At 59.6% G+C, this 17,497-nt stretch overlaps 3 protein-coding genes across 5 annotated transcripts in view; all 3 read right to left on the reverse strand.

Moving 5' to 3' along the window:
* LAMTOR4 (late endosomal/lysosomal adaptor, MAPK and MTOR activator 4) overlaps positions 1-15,901 on the reverse strand; it is a 440,193-nt gene extending 424,292 nt beyond the window's left edge. The window contains exon 1 of the mRNA XM_060255340.1: positions 15,883-15,901. Coding sequence (XP_060111323.1) covers positions 15,883-15,885 — 3 coding nt within the window. The 5' untranslated portion in view covers positions 15,886-15,901. The remainder of the gene's footprint in view (positions 1-15,882) is intronic.
* C15H17orf49 (chromosome 15 C17orf49 homolog) lies at positions 9,250-10,686 on the reverse strand. 3 transcript variants are annotated; one of them, XM_060255766.1, is made up of 5 exons: positions 10,621-10,686; positions 10,411-10,505; positions 10,214-10,315; positions 9,735-10,105; positions 9,250-9,626 (listed from the first exon to the last, which is right to left on the reverse strand). In XM_060255766.1, the coding sequence occupies exons 1-5, from the start codon at positions 10,639-10,641 to the stop codon at positions 9,556-9,558; spliced, it is 660 nt and encodes a 219-aa protein (XP_060111749.1). In that variant the 5' UTR covers positions 10,642-10,686; the 3' UTR covers positions 9,250-9,555. The 3 variants fall into 3 exon arrangements, with proteins under 3 accessions (XP_060111749.1, XP_060111751.1, XP_060111750.1); XM_060255768.1 differs by lacking the exon at positions 10,214-10,315 and having other exon boundaries at positions 9,250-9,622; XM_060255767.1 differs by lacking the exon at positions 10,214-10,315.
* RNASEK (ribonuclease K) lies at positions 13,329-16,015 on the reverse strand. Its single transcript, XM_060255341.1, has 3 exons — positions 15,808-16,015; positions 15,595-15,674; positions 13,329-14,473 (listed from the first exon to the last, which is right to left on the reverse strand). Exons 1-3 carry the CDS (start codon positions 15,883-15,885, stop codon positions 14,332-14,334), a joined length of 300 nt encoding a protein of 99 aa, XP_060111324.1. The 5' UTR covers positions 15,886-16,015; the 3' UTR covers positions 13,329-14,331.
* Between the last annotated feature and the right edge of the window lie 1,482 nt (positions 16,016-17,497).

A 17,497-nucleotide genomic window follows, 5' to 3' on the forward strand; every position in this document is an offset into this window, starting at 1 on the left:
TCATTAAAACTGAGAGGTAAATAGACTTCGGGGTCACATGGATAGTTCATCGGAAATGACACTGCCCAGTTACGGCAGTGGAAAGAAACGCAAACTCCATGCTGGGGATTGTTAGGAAAGGGACTGAAAATAAAGCTGCTGATATTATTATTATCTACCTCCAGCAGTGAGACCCCAGCAAGCCAAAGGCAAGTCACTGGCTGGGAATCCTCTCTCCCCCCCCCCCACCCCTTCTGCATCCCAGAGCCAGGAGGCAACATCAGGGGAAGGCCTCAGCCTCCATGCTCTGTTCTTCGGCCCTGCAAAGGGACTGGTTGGCCACTGTGGGAGACGGGAGGCTGGCCAAGATGGACCTTCACTGGTCTGACCCAGCAGGGCTCTTTTGATGTTCTCCTCAGGGGAAGGCCCCAGCCTCTCTGCCCTGTTGTTGGCCCTCCAGAGGAACTGGTTGGCCACTGTGTGAGACAGGAGGCTGGACTAGGTGGACCCTCCCTGGTCTGATCCAGCAGGGCTCTTCTGAGGTTCTTCTCAGGGGAAGGCCTCGGCCTCTCTGCCCTGTTGTTGGCCCTCCAGAGGAACTGGGTGGCCCCTGTGTGAGACAGGAGGCTGGACTAGATGGACCCTCCCTGGTCTGATCCAGCAGGGCTCTTCAGATGTTCTCCTGAGGGGAAGGCCTCGGCCTCTCTGCCCTGTTGTTGGCCCTTTAGAGGGACTGGTTGGCCACTGTGTGAGACAGGAGGCTGGACTAGATGGACCCTCCCTGGTCTGATCCAGAAGGGCTCTTCTGATGTTCTTCTCAGGGGAAGGCCTCGGCCTCTCTGCCCTGTTGTTGGCCCTCCAGAGGAACTGGCTGGCCACTGTGTGAGAAAGGAGGCTGGACTAGATGGACCCTCCCTGGTCTGATCCAGAAGGGCTCTTCTGATGTTCTTCTCAGGGGAAGGCCTCAGCCTCTCTGCCTTGTTGTTGGCCCTCCAGAGGAACTGGCTGGCCACTGTGTGAGAAAGGAGGCTGGACTAGATGGACCCTCCCTGGTCTGATCCAGAAGGGCTCTTCTGATGCTCTTCTCAGGGGAAGGCCTCAGCCTCTCTGCCCTGCTGTTTGCCCTCCAGAGGAACTGGGTGGCCACTGTGTGAGACAGAAGGCTGGACTGGATGGGCCTCCTCCTGGTCTGATCCAGCAGGGCTCTTCTGAGATTCTTATGGCACTCTGCCCCATATTCTGGAGCAAAAAGACATCAGAAGGTCCATTGTGGTGTATTGACTGTAAGCCTTATGACAGAGCAGTCCACTTTCGCTCCTGACACGTGTGTGTGGTGGTTGTGCCAGGGAGGAGCGTCTCTGGTCCTTTGTTCTGTTTGTGAGTTAGACTTATAGACTGGGCAGGTTCCTTGTCTTGAACTCTGATCTTCCCTCGCCTGTATCTGCTTGCTAATGAATAGATGCTGTTTTAAACACCCCCCTCTCTGCTGTGTGACCTTAAGAGCAAGAACTTGAGTAAGCACCAGGTGGGCAGCGCTGCAGCTGCGAAGCAACAGAACAGAGCCCAGTAGTACCTTTAAGACAAAGTCTTATTCAACTTTTATTCGACCTGGGCTGCTACTGGATTTTATTGAGTAAATCCCCCGTTCCTGACTTGCAAGCCAAGCAGAATGTCACATGGTGTCAGGAATGGTCTTAAGCACTGTCCCAAAACACCCCAAACCCTTTCAAGCCTCATAAGATGCATATTTGCGGGAAATCTAGGGGAGAACTGGAGACGACGGGAAGAGAAACGACAGCTGTCCCTGGCGGCCACCGAGACGAAAGAAGAGGCTGAGGATTATAAAACTGCAGTCCCGCAGCTCGGCCGCAGAAGCCCTTGAGATTTATAACAACACCCAAGCGGTGTTTGCAGACCACAGGAAGCACGTGCAAGAGAGGAGGGCCACAATTACGCGTTCTGCGCCCCCACTCCTGCAGGTCCGGATCCACAAATGTACGTCCGGGAAGCAGGTGCTGCGGGCGGCTTTCTTCCAAACTTCCGGCGCCAAACTCCCCCTCCCTAAACGCAGCCCCCTTCCGCCGCGCAATTGCGGGCGCCACTCCCCGCGTGAGTCTCCAAGCGGCAGCTCCCCCAGTGGCCACGAGGTGGCGCCAGAAGGCGGGATCCAGGCGGCCCTTGCAGTGCCCCCCGCGTCCACCGGAGGGCGGGAGGCGGCAGGAGCGGGAAAGGGCGCCGGACACGTGCCAGGGGGCCGCAGCGAAGCTGGAAGCCCAGCCGGGGGCGGGAGGGTGGCATGCAGCAGGCAGCGGGCAGCCGCTTCAAAAGCGCCGAGGGAGCCGCTGGACGATGCCAACCCCACCCCCCGCGAGCTACTGCAGCGACGCCCCCCCCCCCGTCACCATTGATCCTCTCCCCAAAAAAGGCAACCTTTGCTCTCTCCGGGGGAGGCAGTGGCGAGGTGCCCCCCCCCAAAAAAACCTGTGCTCCCCTCCCAGGGCGATTCTTCGGGCGGGGGGGGGGCAGCCGCAATACAAAGATGGGGGGGGGGAGTCCTGTCTACGCTGCAGACCGAGACACACACACACCCCAAGCCCCGCTGCAAGGGAACGCGGGCTAAGGGGGAGGGAGGCCCCACCCTTGACTGCTTTACCCTGGAACCCCCCCCCCTATGGAAGTAGACCCTGCGGCATCAGCCATCCCCCCTCCCCCGCAGGGCCTGCCTGCCCCATGGGGAGAAGGGAGAAAGGGGTGACATTTGGCCGGCCGCCTCTGCACATCTTCCCACGGAAGGGGGGGCGCTCGGGGGCCCTGTCTTCCCTGGGAGCCATGGAGGGGCTATGGGAGCCCGCAGCCTGGATGGAGGGGCCATTGGTCTGACCCAACATGGCTTCTCTTCTGTTCCTAAGAGCAGTGCTCCATCGGGGGCTGTGAGCCACAAGGTCAAGAGGGAACTCTCTGTCTGGGGCAGGGATGCTCTGTATTCTTGGAGGGGGAGCACAGTGGGAGGGCTTCTAGTGTCCTGGCCCTATTGATGGACCTTCTGAGGGCATCTGGTTTTTTGGCCTCTGTGTGACACAAAGTGTTGGACTGGATGGACCATTGGCCTGACCCAACATGGCTTCTCTTACGTGACACAGAGTGTTGGACTGGATGGACCATTGGCCTGACCCAACATGGCTTCTCTTATGTGACACAGAGTGTTGGACTGGAGGGGCCACTGGCCTGATCCAACATGGCTTCTCTTCTGTTCTTATGTGACACAGAGTGTTGGACTGGACGGGCCACTGGCCTGGTCCAACATGGCTTCTCTTCTGTTCTTATGTGACACAGAGCGTTGGACTGGATGGGCCACTGGCCTGATCCAACATGGCTTCTCTTATGTTCTTATGTGACACACAGCGTTGGACTGGATGGGCCACTGGCCTGATCCAACATGGCTTCTCTTATGTTCTTATGTGACTCAGAGTGTTGGACTGGATGGGCCACTGGCCTGATCCAACATGGCTTCTCTTCTGTTCTTATGTGACACAGAGTGTTGGACTGGAGGTGCCATTGGCCTGACCCACCGTGGCTTCTCTTCTGTTCTTAAGAGGGAACTCTCTGTCTGGGGCAGGGATGCTCTATATTCTTGGTGCTTGGGTGGGGGGCAACGCTGGGAGGGCTTCTGGGGTTCTGGCCCCGCTGGTGGACCTGGTTTTTTTGGCCACTGTGTGACACGGAGTGTTGAACTGGATTGGCCATTGGCCTGATACAACATGGCTTCTCTTCTGTTCTTAAGAGCAGAGGCCCTCTTAACCCACCAACTGCATGTATTTCAGCCCACTGTACTTGATCCCCTAGTCTGAAGAAGTGGACGTTTAGCACACAAAAGCTTACATTCTGAATAAAACTTTGTTGGTCTTAAAGGTGCAACTTGACTCCTGCTTTGTTTAGCTGGAACACTGTTCCAGCCATGTTAGAAAGAAGAAGCCATGTTAGGCTTCTCTTCTGTTCTTATGTGACACAGAGTGTTGGACTGGATGGGCCATTGGCCTGATCCAACAGGGCTTCTCTTATGTTCTTATGTGACACAGAGTGTTGGACTGGAGGGGCCACTGGCCTGATCCAACATGGCTTCTCTTATGTTCTTATGTGACACAGAGTGTTGGACGGGATGGGCCATTGGCCTGATCCAACAGGGCTTCTCTTATGTTCTTATGTGACACAGAGTGTTGGACTGGAGGGGCCATTGGCCTGATCCAACATGGCTTCTCTTATGTTCTTCTGTGACAGAGTGTTGGACTGGAGGGGCCACTGGCCTGATCCAACATGGCTTCTCTTATGTTCTTAAGAGGGAACTCTCTGCCTGGGGCGGGGATGCTCTATATTCTTGGTGCTTGGGTGGGGGGCAACGCTGGGAGGGCTTCTGGAGTTCTGGCCCCGCTGGTGGACCTCCTGATGGCACCTGGTTTTTTTGGCCACTGTGTGACACATAGTGTTGGACTGGATTGGCCATAGGCCTGATACAACATGGCTTCTCTTCTGTTCTTAAGAGCAGAGGCCCTCTTAACCCACCAACTGCATGTATTTCAGCCCACTGTACTTGATCCCCTAGTCTGAAGAAGTGGACGTTTAGCACACAAAAGCTTACATTCTGAATAAAACTTTGTTGGTCTTAAAGGTGCAACTTGACTCCTGCTTTGTTTAGCTGGAACACTGTTCCAGCCATGTTAGAAAGAAGAAGCCATGTTAGGCTTCTCTTCTGTTCTTATGTGACACAGAGTGTTGGACTGGATGGGCCATTGGCCTGATCCAACAGGGCTTCTCTTATGTTCTTATGTGACACAGAGTGTTGGACTGGATGGGCCACTGGCCTGATCCAACAGGGCTTCTCTTATGTTCTTATGTGACACAGAGTGTTGGACTGGATGGGCCATTGGCCTGATCCAACAGGGCTTCTCTTCTGTTCTTATGTGACACAGAGTGTTGGACTGGATGGGCCACTGGCCTGATCCAACATAGCTTCTCTTATGTTCTTATGTGACACAGAGTGTTGGACTGGATGGGCCATTGGCCTGATCCAACAGGGCTTCTCTTCTGTTCTTATGTGACACAGAGTGTTGGACTGGATGGGCCACTGGCCTGATCCAACATAGCTTCTCTTATGTTCTTATGTGACACAGAGTGTTGGACTGGATGGGCCATTGGCCTGATCCAACAGGGCTTCTCTTCTGTTCTTATGTGACACAGAGTGTTGGACTGGATTGGCCACAGGCCTGACCCAACATGGCTTCTCTTCTGTTCTTAAGAGCAGAGTCCTTCTTAACCCACCAACTGCATGTATTTCAGCCCACTGTACTTGATCCCCTAGTCTGAAGAAGTGGACGTTTAGCACACGAAAGCTTACATTCTGAATAAAACTTCATCGGTCTTTAAGGTGCAACTTGACTCCTGCTTTGTTTAGCTGGAACACCGTCTGAGGCAGGGACGCTCTTCTTGGTGCTGGGGGGGGGGGGGGAGAGTGGGAGGGCTTCCAGGGTCCTGGCCCCACTGATGGGCCTCCTGTTGGCGCCTGGTTTTTTGGCCCCTGCGTGGCACAGTTTTGGACTGGGTGGGTCACTGGCCTGCTCCAACAGGGCTTCTCTTCTCTCCTCTTCTCAAGAGCAGCGCTGCATCAGTGGCTGTGAGGCACAAAGCCCAGAGGAACTCAGTCTGGAGCCGGGAGGCTCTGTTGGGCTGGGTGGGCCAGTCGCTTGATCCCACGGGGCTGGCTTCTCTCTCAAGACGGAGGAAGCAGGCGCAGGCGGGGGCCCTCTTCCCTCCCCCACGCTGCCGCTGCCCTTCGCGCTGAAGCCAGGCCGGGCAATGGGGCGGGGAGGGGAGGGAGCTGGCCGGGCGCCCCCCTGGCCCTCCTGCAAGGCCACCTGTGGCTGGGCCGGCACCAGCCCAGAGCGCATGCCAAGCGGGGGGAGGCCCTGCATGCCGGGAGGGGGGGAGGGGGGGCAGGGCTGCGGGCCGGCTCTGCCGAACCAAGCGGCGGCGAGGGGGGGGGGGGGAGAGAGGGCGGCCGGGTAAAGCTGCCTGCGCGTCGGCATCGCCAGATTCGAGAGGGGAGCGCCAGCCAGCCAGCCAGCGCGCACACACACACACACCCGCGCGCACACTCCGAGAGGCGCGCACGGCCCCCCCCCTTCCCCGCCCGGGCGTCTTGCAAAAAAGCCCCCCCCCGCGCGCCGCCTCGCCCCGCACAGCCCTTCCCGGGCAGGGATCGGGGGGGGGGGGGGGGCAGGGTGGCCCCGGTCCGGAGCGCGGCCGGCAGAGGCCAAGTGGCCGTTTGCAAAGCCAAGTCCGCCTCCTCGCGAGCTGGCACCGCGACAAAGTCAGCCGGGGACGTCCAAGCTGGCGGGAGACGGAGCCCCACACAATCATTTTTTCCCGAGGGAACGGCTGCCCCGATCCGCCCCAAACTTCACACGCCGCCAGGGGGGGCCCGGGGCTCCCCCCTGATTTTTTTGCAGATTTTTCCCCCCGCCCCAAAGGGGTTTATTCAAGTGTAGAAAGTTGCGGAGGGGGAAACGGCACCAGGCTTTTCTTGGTTCACCCTGTTTTTTTCCTCTCGGTCTCTCGTTGCCTTCCACGAGCGCCCGGAAAGGGCTGGCGGCCCTTGGGGGGGCCGAAGGGGACCCTCTGGTTTTCTTTTATCCCCTTCCCCCCCCCCCCATTCCCGCATTCTGGACTCCCTGGCCAATTTGGGGTAAGAGCTATCTGGGGGGAGCTGGAGGAGGGCCCCCAATTCCTGTGGCTGCAACAGAAGGGGGCATAAATTACCCCCCCCTTTGAGGACGCCCCCCAAGTGGACGGAGAAAGGGCCCCCTCCCAGCACTGGAGGGCAGCTGGGGCAGCCAAGACACTGGCCCTCGGGGGGGGGGGGAGGGCAGAGAGTTTTAATGGCTCAAGCCAGACCCCTGGAAGCCGGGGGGGGGGGGCGAGTGCCCGGAGAGGGGCTGTGGGGCAGCAGGACAGGTAAGTTGGAGTGGCAGGGTCTGGGAACTGGGGCCAGGTGCCCAGCAGTGCGTGTGCCAGTGTGGTGCCAGCACCAGAGGCTTCCCAGGCCCACACGGCTGCTAATCTAGGGCAGATTGTGGGGTGGGGCATTATGGCAAAGCCCCCCAACAGCTCCAACGGCCTAGAGGCCCAGCCGGGCCAATTCTCCTGGAAGAGAGGGGGGCGGAAATGGAGCCTCATAAAAAGCAGAATCACACCCGGTGAGAAAACCCCAAAGGAAGGCCAAAGGAAGCCAAGGCTCCGGTCTGAGGAGGGGGCGGGTTGCAGCCCCCCAAACAGCCCCACAATTAACCAGAATGGGCCCCAGAAGCCATTCACTTTCCCCCCCAACCGGGAGCCCTCCTTGGGGAAGAGATGCGTCATCTTCGCAAGACACCAGCCAGCCTCTGCTGCCTTCCTTGCCAGAGGAGGGAGGAGGGTGACACAATTCGGTCAGGAAACAACCCCCACACACACACACACACCTCACAGGGAAACAAAAGGGGGGCAAAGGGGGGGAATCACCCCTCACCACTTGCCCCCTGAAGCCAAATGCCCCCCCCCCCCAGTGACTGCAGGAGCTCAAAGAAAGATGGCTGCTGGAAGCCCCTGGAGAGGCCCAGAAACATTTCCCCCTCCTCGGAAAAAGAACCCAGGGAAATATTTTCTCTCACATAAACAAGAGTCAGGGCACATTATAACACCCCCAGCCACAAAAGAATCTTCGATTTTGAGGGTGGCATCCCAATTAATTGCTGGGGGGGTGGTTAATCACACACCCTCCCCCATGCTTGTATTTTCCAGATTTTTCTTTTAAAGAAATTACATCGTCTGCCTCTGAGTAAGCCTTCATCCAGCCTTTTGCAACAATCCACTCTAAGACACTGCCCCCCCACACACACATTTACCATTTTTACCGTGTGTCGTTCCCCACAAAATGGGGCGGGGGGATGTTTTATATCTTTCCCTGCAGAACAGGATGCAAAAAATAGGCTTTCTGATTAGACCAAAGGAGACAGGCAATTTTACCTAGGGGGTCTCCGTTCCATATAAAGGAATACCTGTATACCCCCTGCAGTGGACAGCCGATATTATTTTATTTTTTTAAAAAAAGATCTTGCAATTTAGTGGCTTCTGGAATGCAATTGTTTTATGAACTGTGACCCACCCCTGCCCCCAGAAAAGCCTGCCCGAAGATCAGAAACACATGTGTCTGCGAGCACCCCACATAATTTAGGGCCACAGTTGGTCAGAAATCAGTGCCAAGTTCCATCCTAGCAGCAACGTGGGCAGGGGGTCACGCAGGTCATTGTGCCCTGGTGGCAGGGAGGAGGCCACCCCCCAAAAGCCCCCGTGCCCATCTGTGGAGAGGAATCAGGCCTGCCTGGGGGGGCCATGTGCTGTGATGGAGGCACAGAGAGGCCAGTCACCCCACAAAAACACACACACCCCACCACCACCCTGGGGGCCCACTCGTCCTCCCTGGAAACCCCCCCCCCTGCTTGTGGCCCCTCCTCTCACAGCCCAGTGGCCCCAGGTCCCAGAGCGGCTTGTGTGGTCACCCAGCTATCATTTTGTGCTCCATGCCCAGAGCTCCCTGGCCTCTTAGGGGTACAGGCACATTCTACAGGGCCAGCTGCAACCCTTCCACCCGCGAGAGGGAAGCACGTGGGGCTAGCGGGGGCAGCGAGTGCTCCCCCAGGGCAGCAGGAGACAGAAACCAGGGAGGGAGGGAGCTCTGGGGCCTCTCTCCTGCCCACCCCTACCCTGCCTGGATCGCCAAGAAACCTCCATTGGGAAGCAGAACGGCAGGAGGGCATGGAACTCTGGAGCAGGAACCTTCTGGACCACTGGACTTCACGACAGGCAGCACAAACCAGCTCCCACGCCAGCAGCACAACATGGTTTGTCGGGCAATCAGGTATCCACAAACCATTTTGTGGTGTTAACGTGAGTGGCCGGGATTTCTACAGGAGCACCAGACAGGAGCCTAAGGGGCCCCTCGCTACTGCCGCCTCCTCCTCCTCCTGCGGCAGGCAGCGCTGGCCCCCCTCTAGCAGCACATCAGTACTGGCACCCCCTGCCCCGCCGGCTGCCAGTCTGCCTTGTGCTGCCCCAGGGGGGCTCGGCCTGAGCAGCGGGAGTCCAGGCGGCAGAGGGAGCCCTCCCCCACCCCGCAGGCTTCAGCAAGGCAGCTGAAAGCCCCCCCCTCCTGCCCAGCGGCACTGAAGAAGCACACGGAGGGAGGGAGGGGCCACCAGGCTCAGCCCAACTTTTATTGCAGCTCTTCAAGAGGAACAAAACCCCCAAGCTCTCTTGCTGCTCTGAGCTCCAGAGGGGGGGCTTGGCCTGGAGTCCTGGCGCCAGCCGCACACATCCAGGGGCTCTTCCGTCTGCCGTGGGGGGCGGGGGGTGAGATACCCAGCTCCAAACTGCGGGGAGGAAGACTGTGGGGCAAGAGGCCGGCCAGGAAGGAGAGCTGCTGCGGGTGCCCCCCCCCCCAGATCAGGAGCAGCTGCAGGAGGCCAACCCGCCCCCCAAGAAGCCTTCTCAGCGGGAGAGCAGGGGCAAGTCCGAGCCCGGGGGGGCCATGAGGAAGCCAGAGTCCAGGGTCAGGCTGTCTGGAAAACAGAGGGGGACAGGGGGGTAGGGGGGTGAGCGCCCCCCAGTCCCCCCCCCCGCTGGGCAGCCCAGCCCCACCCCCCAACGGGAAGGGGCGGGAGGGTTACCCTGGTCGAAGTTGAGCTTCTTGGCGGGGGCCGAGCCCCCGAGGCCCTCCATGTCCACCAGGTCGCTGTGGGCGTCGGCGTCGTTGAGAGCGCTGAGGGTCACGTCTGCGGGCGAGGGGGGGGGATAGAAGAGAGGCCGGCCTTGAGCCCCCACCCAGCCCAGCCCCCCCCTCCCTCCCTCCCTCCCCGGGGGCTCACCGGCGGGCTTGGGCTTCTTCAGGCTGGCCCCGGGGGGCGCGGGCGGCGGGGCGGGCTCCGGGGGGGCGGCGGGCTGGCTCTTGCGGGGCCCCTTCTTGGGCGACTCGCCGGGCGGGGGGGGCAGGCCGCTGTCCTCGTAGGCCTTGCGCTTGGTGGCCCCCTTCAGCTGCGCCCTGCGGGGGGGGAGGGAGGGAGGGGGTCAGGGGGGGGAGAGGGAGGGGGGCGAGGGGCCGGCCTCCCCTCCCCTCCCCTCCCGCCCCCGCTCCTGCCCCCCTCCTTACACGGTGCGCTCCTTGATGAGGGCGCTGATGCGGTTGAGGTCGTCTCCGAAGCGCTGCACCGAGGCCCGCAGCAGGGAGATCTCGGCGTCGGTCCACTTGGCCCTGGGGGAGGGGTCAGGAGGCGGTGGGGGCGGGGCTCGCGCGGGGCTCCTCCCCTCCCCGCCCAAGCCCCGCCCACCCCCCCCCGCGGGGCTCACCCTGCCGGCGAGGAGTCGGCCACCGGGTGCAGCTGCATGGTCAGCTCGCCCAGCTTGGTGAAGGCGGCGCCGGCCGCGGAGAAGATCTCGCCCACCTGCGGGGACAGGGGAGGGGGGTCAGGCGAGGGCCCGTGCGGAGCGCGCCCTCCCTCCTTGGGGCGGCACTCGGGGCATGCTCAGAGGCCCGGGGAGGGGGGACGAGGCAGCCACCTTGGTCGAGGCCGAGGTCATGGCGGACCCTTCTGCAGCCGGGACTGCGGGAGAGAGAGGCCAGGCGGGGACGGGCCGCTCTCTCCTCCCTCCCTTCCTTCCTTCCGCTCTTCTCTATGGCCGGCCCTTATGCGCCTGCGCGCGGGGCGCCTCGTCCTGGCTACTGCTCGCGCTGGGGCCGCCCGCCGGGGAGGGGGGGGGGTCTCTTGCAGCAGCAGCTTCTTCCCCAGCCGCCGCCTGGCCTGGCCTGGCCCCTCTTTGAGCAGCCTCAGCCCGGCTGCTGGAGGACTGCCCCAGGCGCTGCAGCGGGCGGCCCTTGGAGGCGGCAGCATTGAAGCCAAGCCCGGAGGCAGGGTTCTCAAAGGGGGGGGGGCATGTGAGAAAGCCAGGGAGCACTGAATGGCCCCCCTCTCCGGCCGCCGCCGCTGCTGCTGCCTGGACTCAGCGCGCCCGGCCCCCCTTAGCTGCAGCCCTTGGGCGGGGGGAGGGGAAGAGGGGCTCCGTCCAGGCGAGTCCTACTACTGTGCAGAAGGCGGCAGTCCCAGGAGCGACGGCCGCGCTCCCGCTTCCAGGCGAGGGGCTGGGGCCACCTTAACACCCTGCGCAACCTCGGACACTCCCCCGGCGAGAGGGCTGTGCACCAGCGGGGCACTCTGAGCCGGAGGACCGGCTGAATCCCCCACGCAGGTGCTGGGTGACCTCAGCCCATCTGCCCCTCCCAGGGTGTCTGTTGTGGGGAGAGGAGGGGAAGGAGGCTGGAAGCTGCTCTGAACCCGCGAAGAGGGAGGCGAAGGCTGCCACCAAGCCTATCATTAGCAGGCATGGAGGGTATTTTATTTCGGTTTTAATTCAAAATGTTTAACTCTGTTTTAACTCAAAATTTTTAAGCATAAATAGTTTCCTTCACTGGGAGGCCCCCCTGCAGAAGCACCTGCGGCCATCATAGCCCCCTCCTCCACATTCTGCAAATGGCCCCCGCTTCCAATTCCACCTACGGGTTGGGATTCAGGAGTTTCCTTAGTGGCTAGCCGGCGCCGGGTTCACATACTGGCCACAGGGATGTCAGCCCCGCCCCCACATTAGCCCACTCGCTGGGGAGGCTGGCCCAAGCCCCGCCCTTCCGGCCTCCTTTATAGGACTGTCGTGCAGATAACATGAAGAGCTGCTCACCACTCAAGATGCGTAATGCTCCCCCTTCATGGATGACAGGGACCGGGAAGCCCGACCCCTGGCTCAGAGGCAATCTCTGAACCACATCAGAGCTACCTGGTGGGCCTCCGGGTGAGACTGATGGACCCTCACTGGCCTGATCCAGCAAGCTTTTGAAAGGGACTTACAGCGCTGTATTGTGTGGCCTGTGGGAGGAGGGGGGGAGAAGAGAGGGAGGATTGATTAGGCTGTTTCAATGCTACCTGGACTGAGCACATGCTTTGAGACTACAATATTGCTTCGCTGCTTTCTAGTGCATTCTGTTTCACTAACATTTGGGGAAACTGAAGCCTCCACAAAGCTGGCTGGATTCATGGTCCACCTTTAGGATCTGAGCACGCTCCTCTTTGTGCTTGGAGCCGAAAGACCCCCTCCAACCCAGATGAAACGCTGCCGTCGCCAAAAGACATTCTCAAAGAGATCAGACTGCAGTCCACAACTCAGTGTGCAGGATACCCATGGATTGCCCGCAATGGCTATCTAACAGTCTTGCTCCAGTTGCAAATGGCAGAGAGGTGCTCTTTTACCGATATACCCTACAGCAAGAACTTAACAGGCATCCACAGAGACAAATTCTGCCTGCAAGAGACATCACGGAGGCTGTTAGGTCTGCGTTGTGCCTCTGTAACAAGCTGTCAGTTTCCTTCAACGGCAAGCCCCAGCACCACAAGGATTTCCTTACTGGGAGATGGGGGGGGCCTTGTCCAAAGAGAAGCTCTGGCGGCAAACTGAACAGCCTCGGTCCTAGGAGATTCGTCAGCTGCACAAGGCAGACTGGCCACTGACTCAGCGACTGGTGAACGAGGAGGCCGCGTGCTCATAGCATGTTTTCACCACATGCAGTCAGAGCGACATACGAGAAAGGGCGGGGGGGGGGGGACACACAAGATTCAGGCCATCATCACAAACGTGAAAAGCACAGAGACCATCTCCACCTCAGGAAAGCTGCTCTTGGGGGCGAGAGAGAGAGGTGACCATTCCAGAAGACTTTGACTTCTAGCGGCAGATTCCACTGAGCACAGTTGGGGTCCTCTCAGCCCCACCCCCGCCCCCCCCACTCCACAGGAGGCAGATTCTCTTCCTGGCTCCTGCTAACTAGTCTGGTCCTCTTAGCAGAGCAGGAGTGGCACAGAACATAACCCTTCCTCACCAGCAGAGACCCCCCCACACACACACACACACAAAGGCTCAGATCATTTCCCTGTATAGTCCCCCACCTCAACTGGATGTCCAGTGTCAATTTTAGCAACTGCCACTTGCAGTGAGATATTGGCGGGGGGGGGGGGGGGGCGTAAAGCAAGCCTGGCAACCAGCGGGGTCCTCCCCCCCCCATCCTTTGCCACCTCCAGCCCCCCCCTCCGCAAATTGTAGGAGACAACTGTCCCAAAAATGGCCCCTCCAGCAGGGAGACACCAGCAAGCCCAAGGCAAACTGCTGGCTGGGAATCCCCTCTCCCGCCACCCTCTGCCAAGAAAGAGGAACTGAAACAGAAGACAGAACAGGGCCCAACAACATTTATTATTGCACAAGTGACTGAAGAGATGGTTAAGACCCCCCCCCCCCCAAGGGCCCAGCAACCATCACACAGGCCCTCTACCCTCCCCCAGCTGCCAGTATCTCTCACTGGGGCACGAAGGGGCACTGGTGGCCCAAGGAAAAGATGTCCAGACGGCCAGTCTCCAAGGAACGGCACCCCAGCCAAGCTCCAGAATGTGCAGGAGGTGGGGGAGGGGAGTCTTTCCAGGAACAAAACCTCCATGCAATTCCATATCTGAAAGGCTCCTGTACTCCTCCTCCAGCTGGCACGGGGGGGGGGGGGGGGGACGACACAGCAGATGGCAGAGGGCTCAGAACCTGGGGCCCTCAAAGCAGCAGGCTCACATGACCACCAAGGAGGAAAGTCTGACCAAGAAACGGCGAATGGATGTCACACTGCCACAGCACAGCCTGGCTCACGCACAGCACAATCTCCCTCCCACCTCAGAGAGTGGGAAGGAAGAGGTGGCGTCCTCAATGTTTACCCAACACTCGAGTCTGCGGCCCGTCAACAAGGACCAGCCACAGGCGCCCTGGGTGTTGCTGGCATGGAAGAGGTGACCTTGGGGGGGGGGCTGTGCAGGAAAAGCCGGCCGGACTGAGCGGGCAAGGTGGGGGGGAGCACCTGGCAGCTATTTTGAAAGGAGGTGGTGGGAAGGGACCCCCCCCCCAAAAAAAGCAGCTTCCCTCCCCTTTCTGACACATGGGAAAACCATCCCAGAAAAGGAGATCCGTGTTAGGGGAGGAGGGGAACTTTGAGGAGAGCTCACACTGGGGGACCACCCGCCCCCCCAATGCTCCCAGGCACAAGAGAAGGAAAGAGGGGGGAGGGCAGGGAGAGGGGAAGGAGTGCCCCCCCAGAGTCCCACGGCCAAGGGCAAGGCCAAACAGAATAAATACAACCAGGAGGACTGGAAGGGAAAGGAGGAACAACCAGCAAGGAGTTGGGGGAGGGGGGAAGCATCTTCAGCGGACCATGTACTCCTTCCGCTTGTTGAGCCGCACTTGGCAGAATGAGAAGCCCCCCAGGAGGACGTAGAGACCAGCCGCGATGAAGCAGTTGTAACTGACTTGGTTGTAGAGCTGGTAGATCTTCTCCGGCCCTTTGCTGTTGCAGAACGGAGACAGAAGAGGGATCAGACATCCCACTCCCAATAACACACACACACATTCGTGCTCATCATTCCTCCCCAGGCCGGGGGGGGGGGGGGGGCCGCTTCTGCCTTGCAGTGTGCCCGACTCCAAGGCATTTCCTCTCAGCTTTCTCCAGGGAAGGCACCTCCCTGAGACCCAGTTTGGGGTAGTGGACTCTTATGTGGGAGAACCCGGTTTGATTCCCCACTCCTCCACTTGCAGCTGCTGGAATGGCCTGGGGTCAGCCATAGCTATTGCAGAGTTGTCCTTGAAAGGGCAGCTTCTGGGAGAGCCTCTCAGCCCCACCCACCTTACAGGATGCCTGTTGTGGGGGAGGAAGGGAAAGGAGATTGTAGGCTGCTCTGAGCCTCTGTCCTTGAAAGGGCAGCTTCTGGGAGAGCTCTCTCAGCCCCACCCACCTCACAGGGTGTCTGCTGTGGGGGAGGAACGGAAAGGAGATTGTAGGCTGCTCTGAGACTCTGTCCTTGAAAGCGCAGCTTTTGGGAGAGCCTCTCAGCCCCCACCCCCATCTCACAGGGTGTCTGTTGTGGGGGAGGAAGGGAAAGGAGATTGTAGGCTGCTCTGAGACTCTGTCCTTGAAAGGGCAGCTTCTGGGAGAGCCTCTCAGCCCCACCCACCTCACAGGGTGTCTGTTGTGGGGGAGGAAGGGAAAGGAGATTGTAGGCTGCTCTGAGCCTCTGTCCTTGAAAGGGCAACTTCTGGGAGAGCCCTCTCAGCTCTACCCCCCTCACAGGGTGTCTGTTGTGGGGGAGGAAGGGAAAGGAGATTGTAGGCTGCTCTGAGACTCTGTCCTTGAAAGGGCAGTTGCTGTGAGAGCCCTCTCAGCCCCACCCACCTCACAGGGTGTCTGTTGTGGAGGAAAAAAATAAAGGAAATTGTAAGCCGTTCTGAGCCTCTGATTGAGAGTGGGGGGCGGAATATGCATCCAATGTCGTGGTCGTCTTCTTCTCCTGAGGCAGGAGGGACCTGCAGGATGCAGCCAAGGGGGGAGGCAGACAGGCCAGCCCCACCCCAGTTGTGTGCAGCAAAGAGAAAGGCCAGGAGGAACGCCTCCCCCCCCCCCCGTCAACGCACCCTTTGAAGTCCTCCTCCGTGGCCGGGACGTCTTCGATGAGGACGGCGGAGTGGACGTTGAAGAAGATGCCCAGCAGAACCTGGAGGAGGAGGAGGGGGAGGTCCGGGCGAATGAGGACCGCCGGCTGGCTCGCCCACCCCGAGGGGAAGGAAGCTGGGCAGCTGCCTCTTGCCCCCCTCCCCGCCGAGGGCTCTCTCCCCGCCGCCACTTACCAGCATGATGACCCCCCAGGCGCTGAGCACAATCCCGCAGGCGGCCATCTTCGGCCCGCAGCACAGCAGCGACACCATGGCGGCGGCGGCCGCGACGACGCTCCCCCCGCTCCGAGCTGCTGCCTGGCCGAGCCGACGCAGCAGACTGAGCCCGCCCCAACGCAGCGCCCGGCAGGTCACCTGACAGGGCGGAGCCAGAGAGCCCCGCCCCTCCTCGGGCGCAGCGCTCCGAACCCATTGGCGGGAGCAGGGCGCGCAAGCGCAGAGGGGCGCACCTGCCCCAGGAGGAGAGGGCGGGGCTCCCCGTCCAGGAGAGACCACTAACCGGGGGGGGGGGGGGCTGTGATGGGGCCTCTGGAATCGTGCGCCGGGAAGGGGGGGAGCGGGCGAAGGGACTTCTCCCCCCTGCACTGTTGGGCCTGGGGGTGGAAATGCCACTTTCAGGTGCTCAGGACGTGCCCAGACCAGAGGACGTGGTGATGGCCGCAGCTGTCGAAGGGGCTTGGAGGGAGGAGAGGTCGCTCCAGTGGCTGCTGTGCTGACACCTGCCTTGCGTGTGGCCCCCCAGAAGAACTGGCTGGCTGGCCACTGTGGGACGGGAGGCAGGAGGCTGGACCACGTGGACCCCTCCGCCCCGACCGCTCTTCCGATGTTCTCATCGTCCACCTTTCTTAACTGAGGCCATCGACTAAGCAACGTCACAGGACTAGGGTTACAGAAACCTGCAGCCAAGCCTTAAGTATTATTAGCCTGCATAGGCTCCCCAGTGCAGAAAATGGCAATACATAGAGCAAATAGAGCATACATCCCATGGCCACAGACCTTACTGTCCACAGCACTTTCCCCGATTAAAGCACCTTCCTGGATCATTCTGTTCCGGCCTCTGCTCCCCTTCTCTCTGCCAGCTCCCTGTTCACAGATGGGCTCCAAAGACAGGGCAGCCCCAACAGCTGAGGCATTGGGGTGAACTCTAGAGTGGAAGCCATTTCTCCAGCTGGTGTTCCCGCCATTAGGCCTCGCAGGGTAGAACACTGATCACGCGTTAGGACTGCATACAGATGCACCTTGGATTTCCACCTTTCGTGAAGAATGGACATGAGCGCATGGATTTTCAGGAGTTTTGTTTAAAATCAAGAAAATATTTATAAACCCTCCTAACATATTTATGATACCATATCATCATGTGAAGATGCTGAATGGATTTTTACACTTACATCACTTACTAGGAATAAGGCTATTTGTAACAACAGAACAGGCTCTAGAAAGAGGCGTTGGGCGAGTGCCTTGACCCAGAGTTCTTGAGAGATTTGCAATGATCATGCAGATGCTGAAACTCAAGTTCTGTCAGAGCTCTCTCAGCCCCACCTACCTCGAGAGCCAGTTTGGTGTAGTGGTTAAGTGCTCGGACTCTTATCTGGGAGAACCGGGTTTGTTTCCCTACTCTTCCACTTACAGCTGCTGGAATGGTCTTGGGTCAGCCATAGCTCTCGCAAGAGTTGTCCTTGAAAGGGCAGCTGCTGTGGGAGCCCTCTCAGCCCCACACAGGGTGTCTGTTGTGGGAGGAGAAGATATGGAAGATAGTGATCCACCCTGAGTCTGATTCAGAGAGAAGGGCGGGATATAAATCTGCAATCTTCTTCTCACAGGGTCTGCGTTGTAGGGAGGGGAAGAAGGAGGCTGAAAGCTGTTC

This window comes from Heteronotia binoei, chromosome 15 (assembly GCF_032191835.1).
Source record: "Heteronotia binoei isolate CCM8104 ecotype False Entrance Well chromosome 15, APGP_CSIRO_Hbin_v1, whole genome shotgun sequence".
NCBI lineage: Eukaryota > Metazoa > Chordata > Lepidosauria > Squamata > Gekkonidae > Heteronotia > Heteronotia binoei.

What these genes read in the sequence shown, in the direction of transcription:
- C15H17orf49 (XM_060255766.1), bottom strand. Translation starts at nt 10,641, where the DNA reads ATGACCTCGGCCTCGACCAAG. An exon ending in TGACCTCGGCCTCGACCAAG is followed by an intron (nt 10,506 to 10,620) that starts GTGGCTGCCTCG and finishes CTGTCCCCGCAG; the next exon opens with GTGGGCGAGATCTTCTCCGC. An exon ending in GCCGACTCCTCGCCGGCAGG is followed by an intron (nt 10,316 to 10,410) that starts GTGAGCCCCGCG and finishes CCCCTCCCCCAG; the next exon opens with GGCCAAGTGGACCGACGCCG.
- RNASEK (XM_060255341.1), bottom strand. Translation starts at nt 15,885, where the DNA reads ATGGTGTCGCTGCTGTGCTGCGGGCCGAAGATGGCCGCCTGCGGGATT. An exon ending in CCTGGGGGGTCATCATGCTG is followed by an intron (nt 15,675 to 15,807) that starts GTAAGTGGCGGC and finishes CTCCTCCTCCAG; the next exon opens with GTTCTGCTGGGCATCTTCTT. An exon ending in ACGGAGGAGGACTTCAAAGG is followed by an intron (nt 14,474 to 15,594) that starts GTGCGTTGACGG and finishes GTTCTGCAACAG; the next exon opens with CAAAGGGCCGGAGAAGATCT.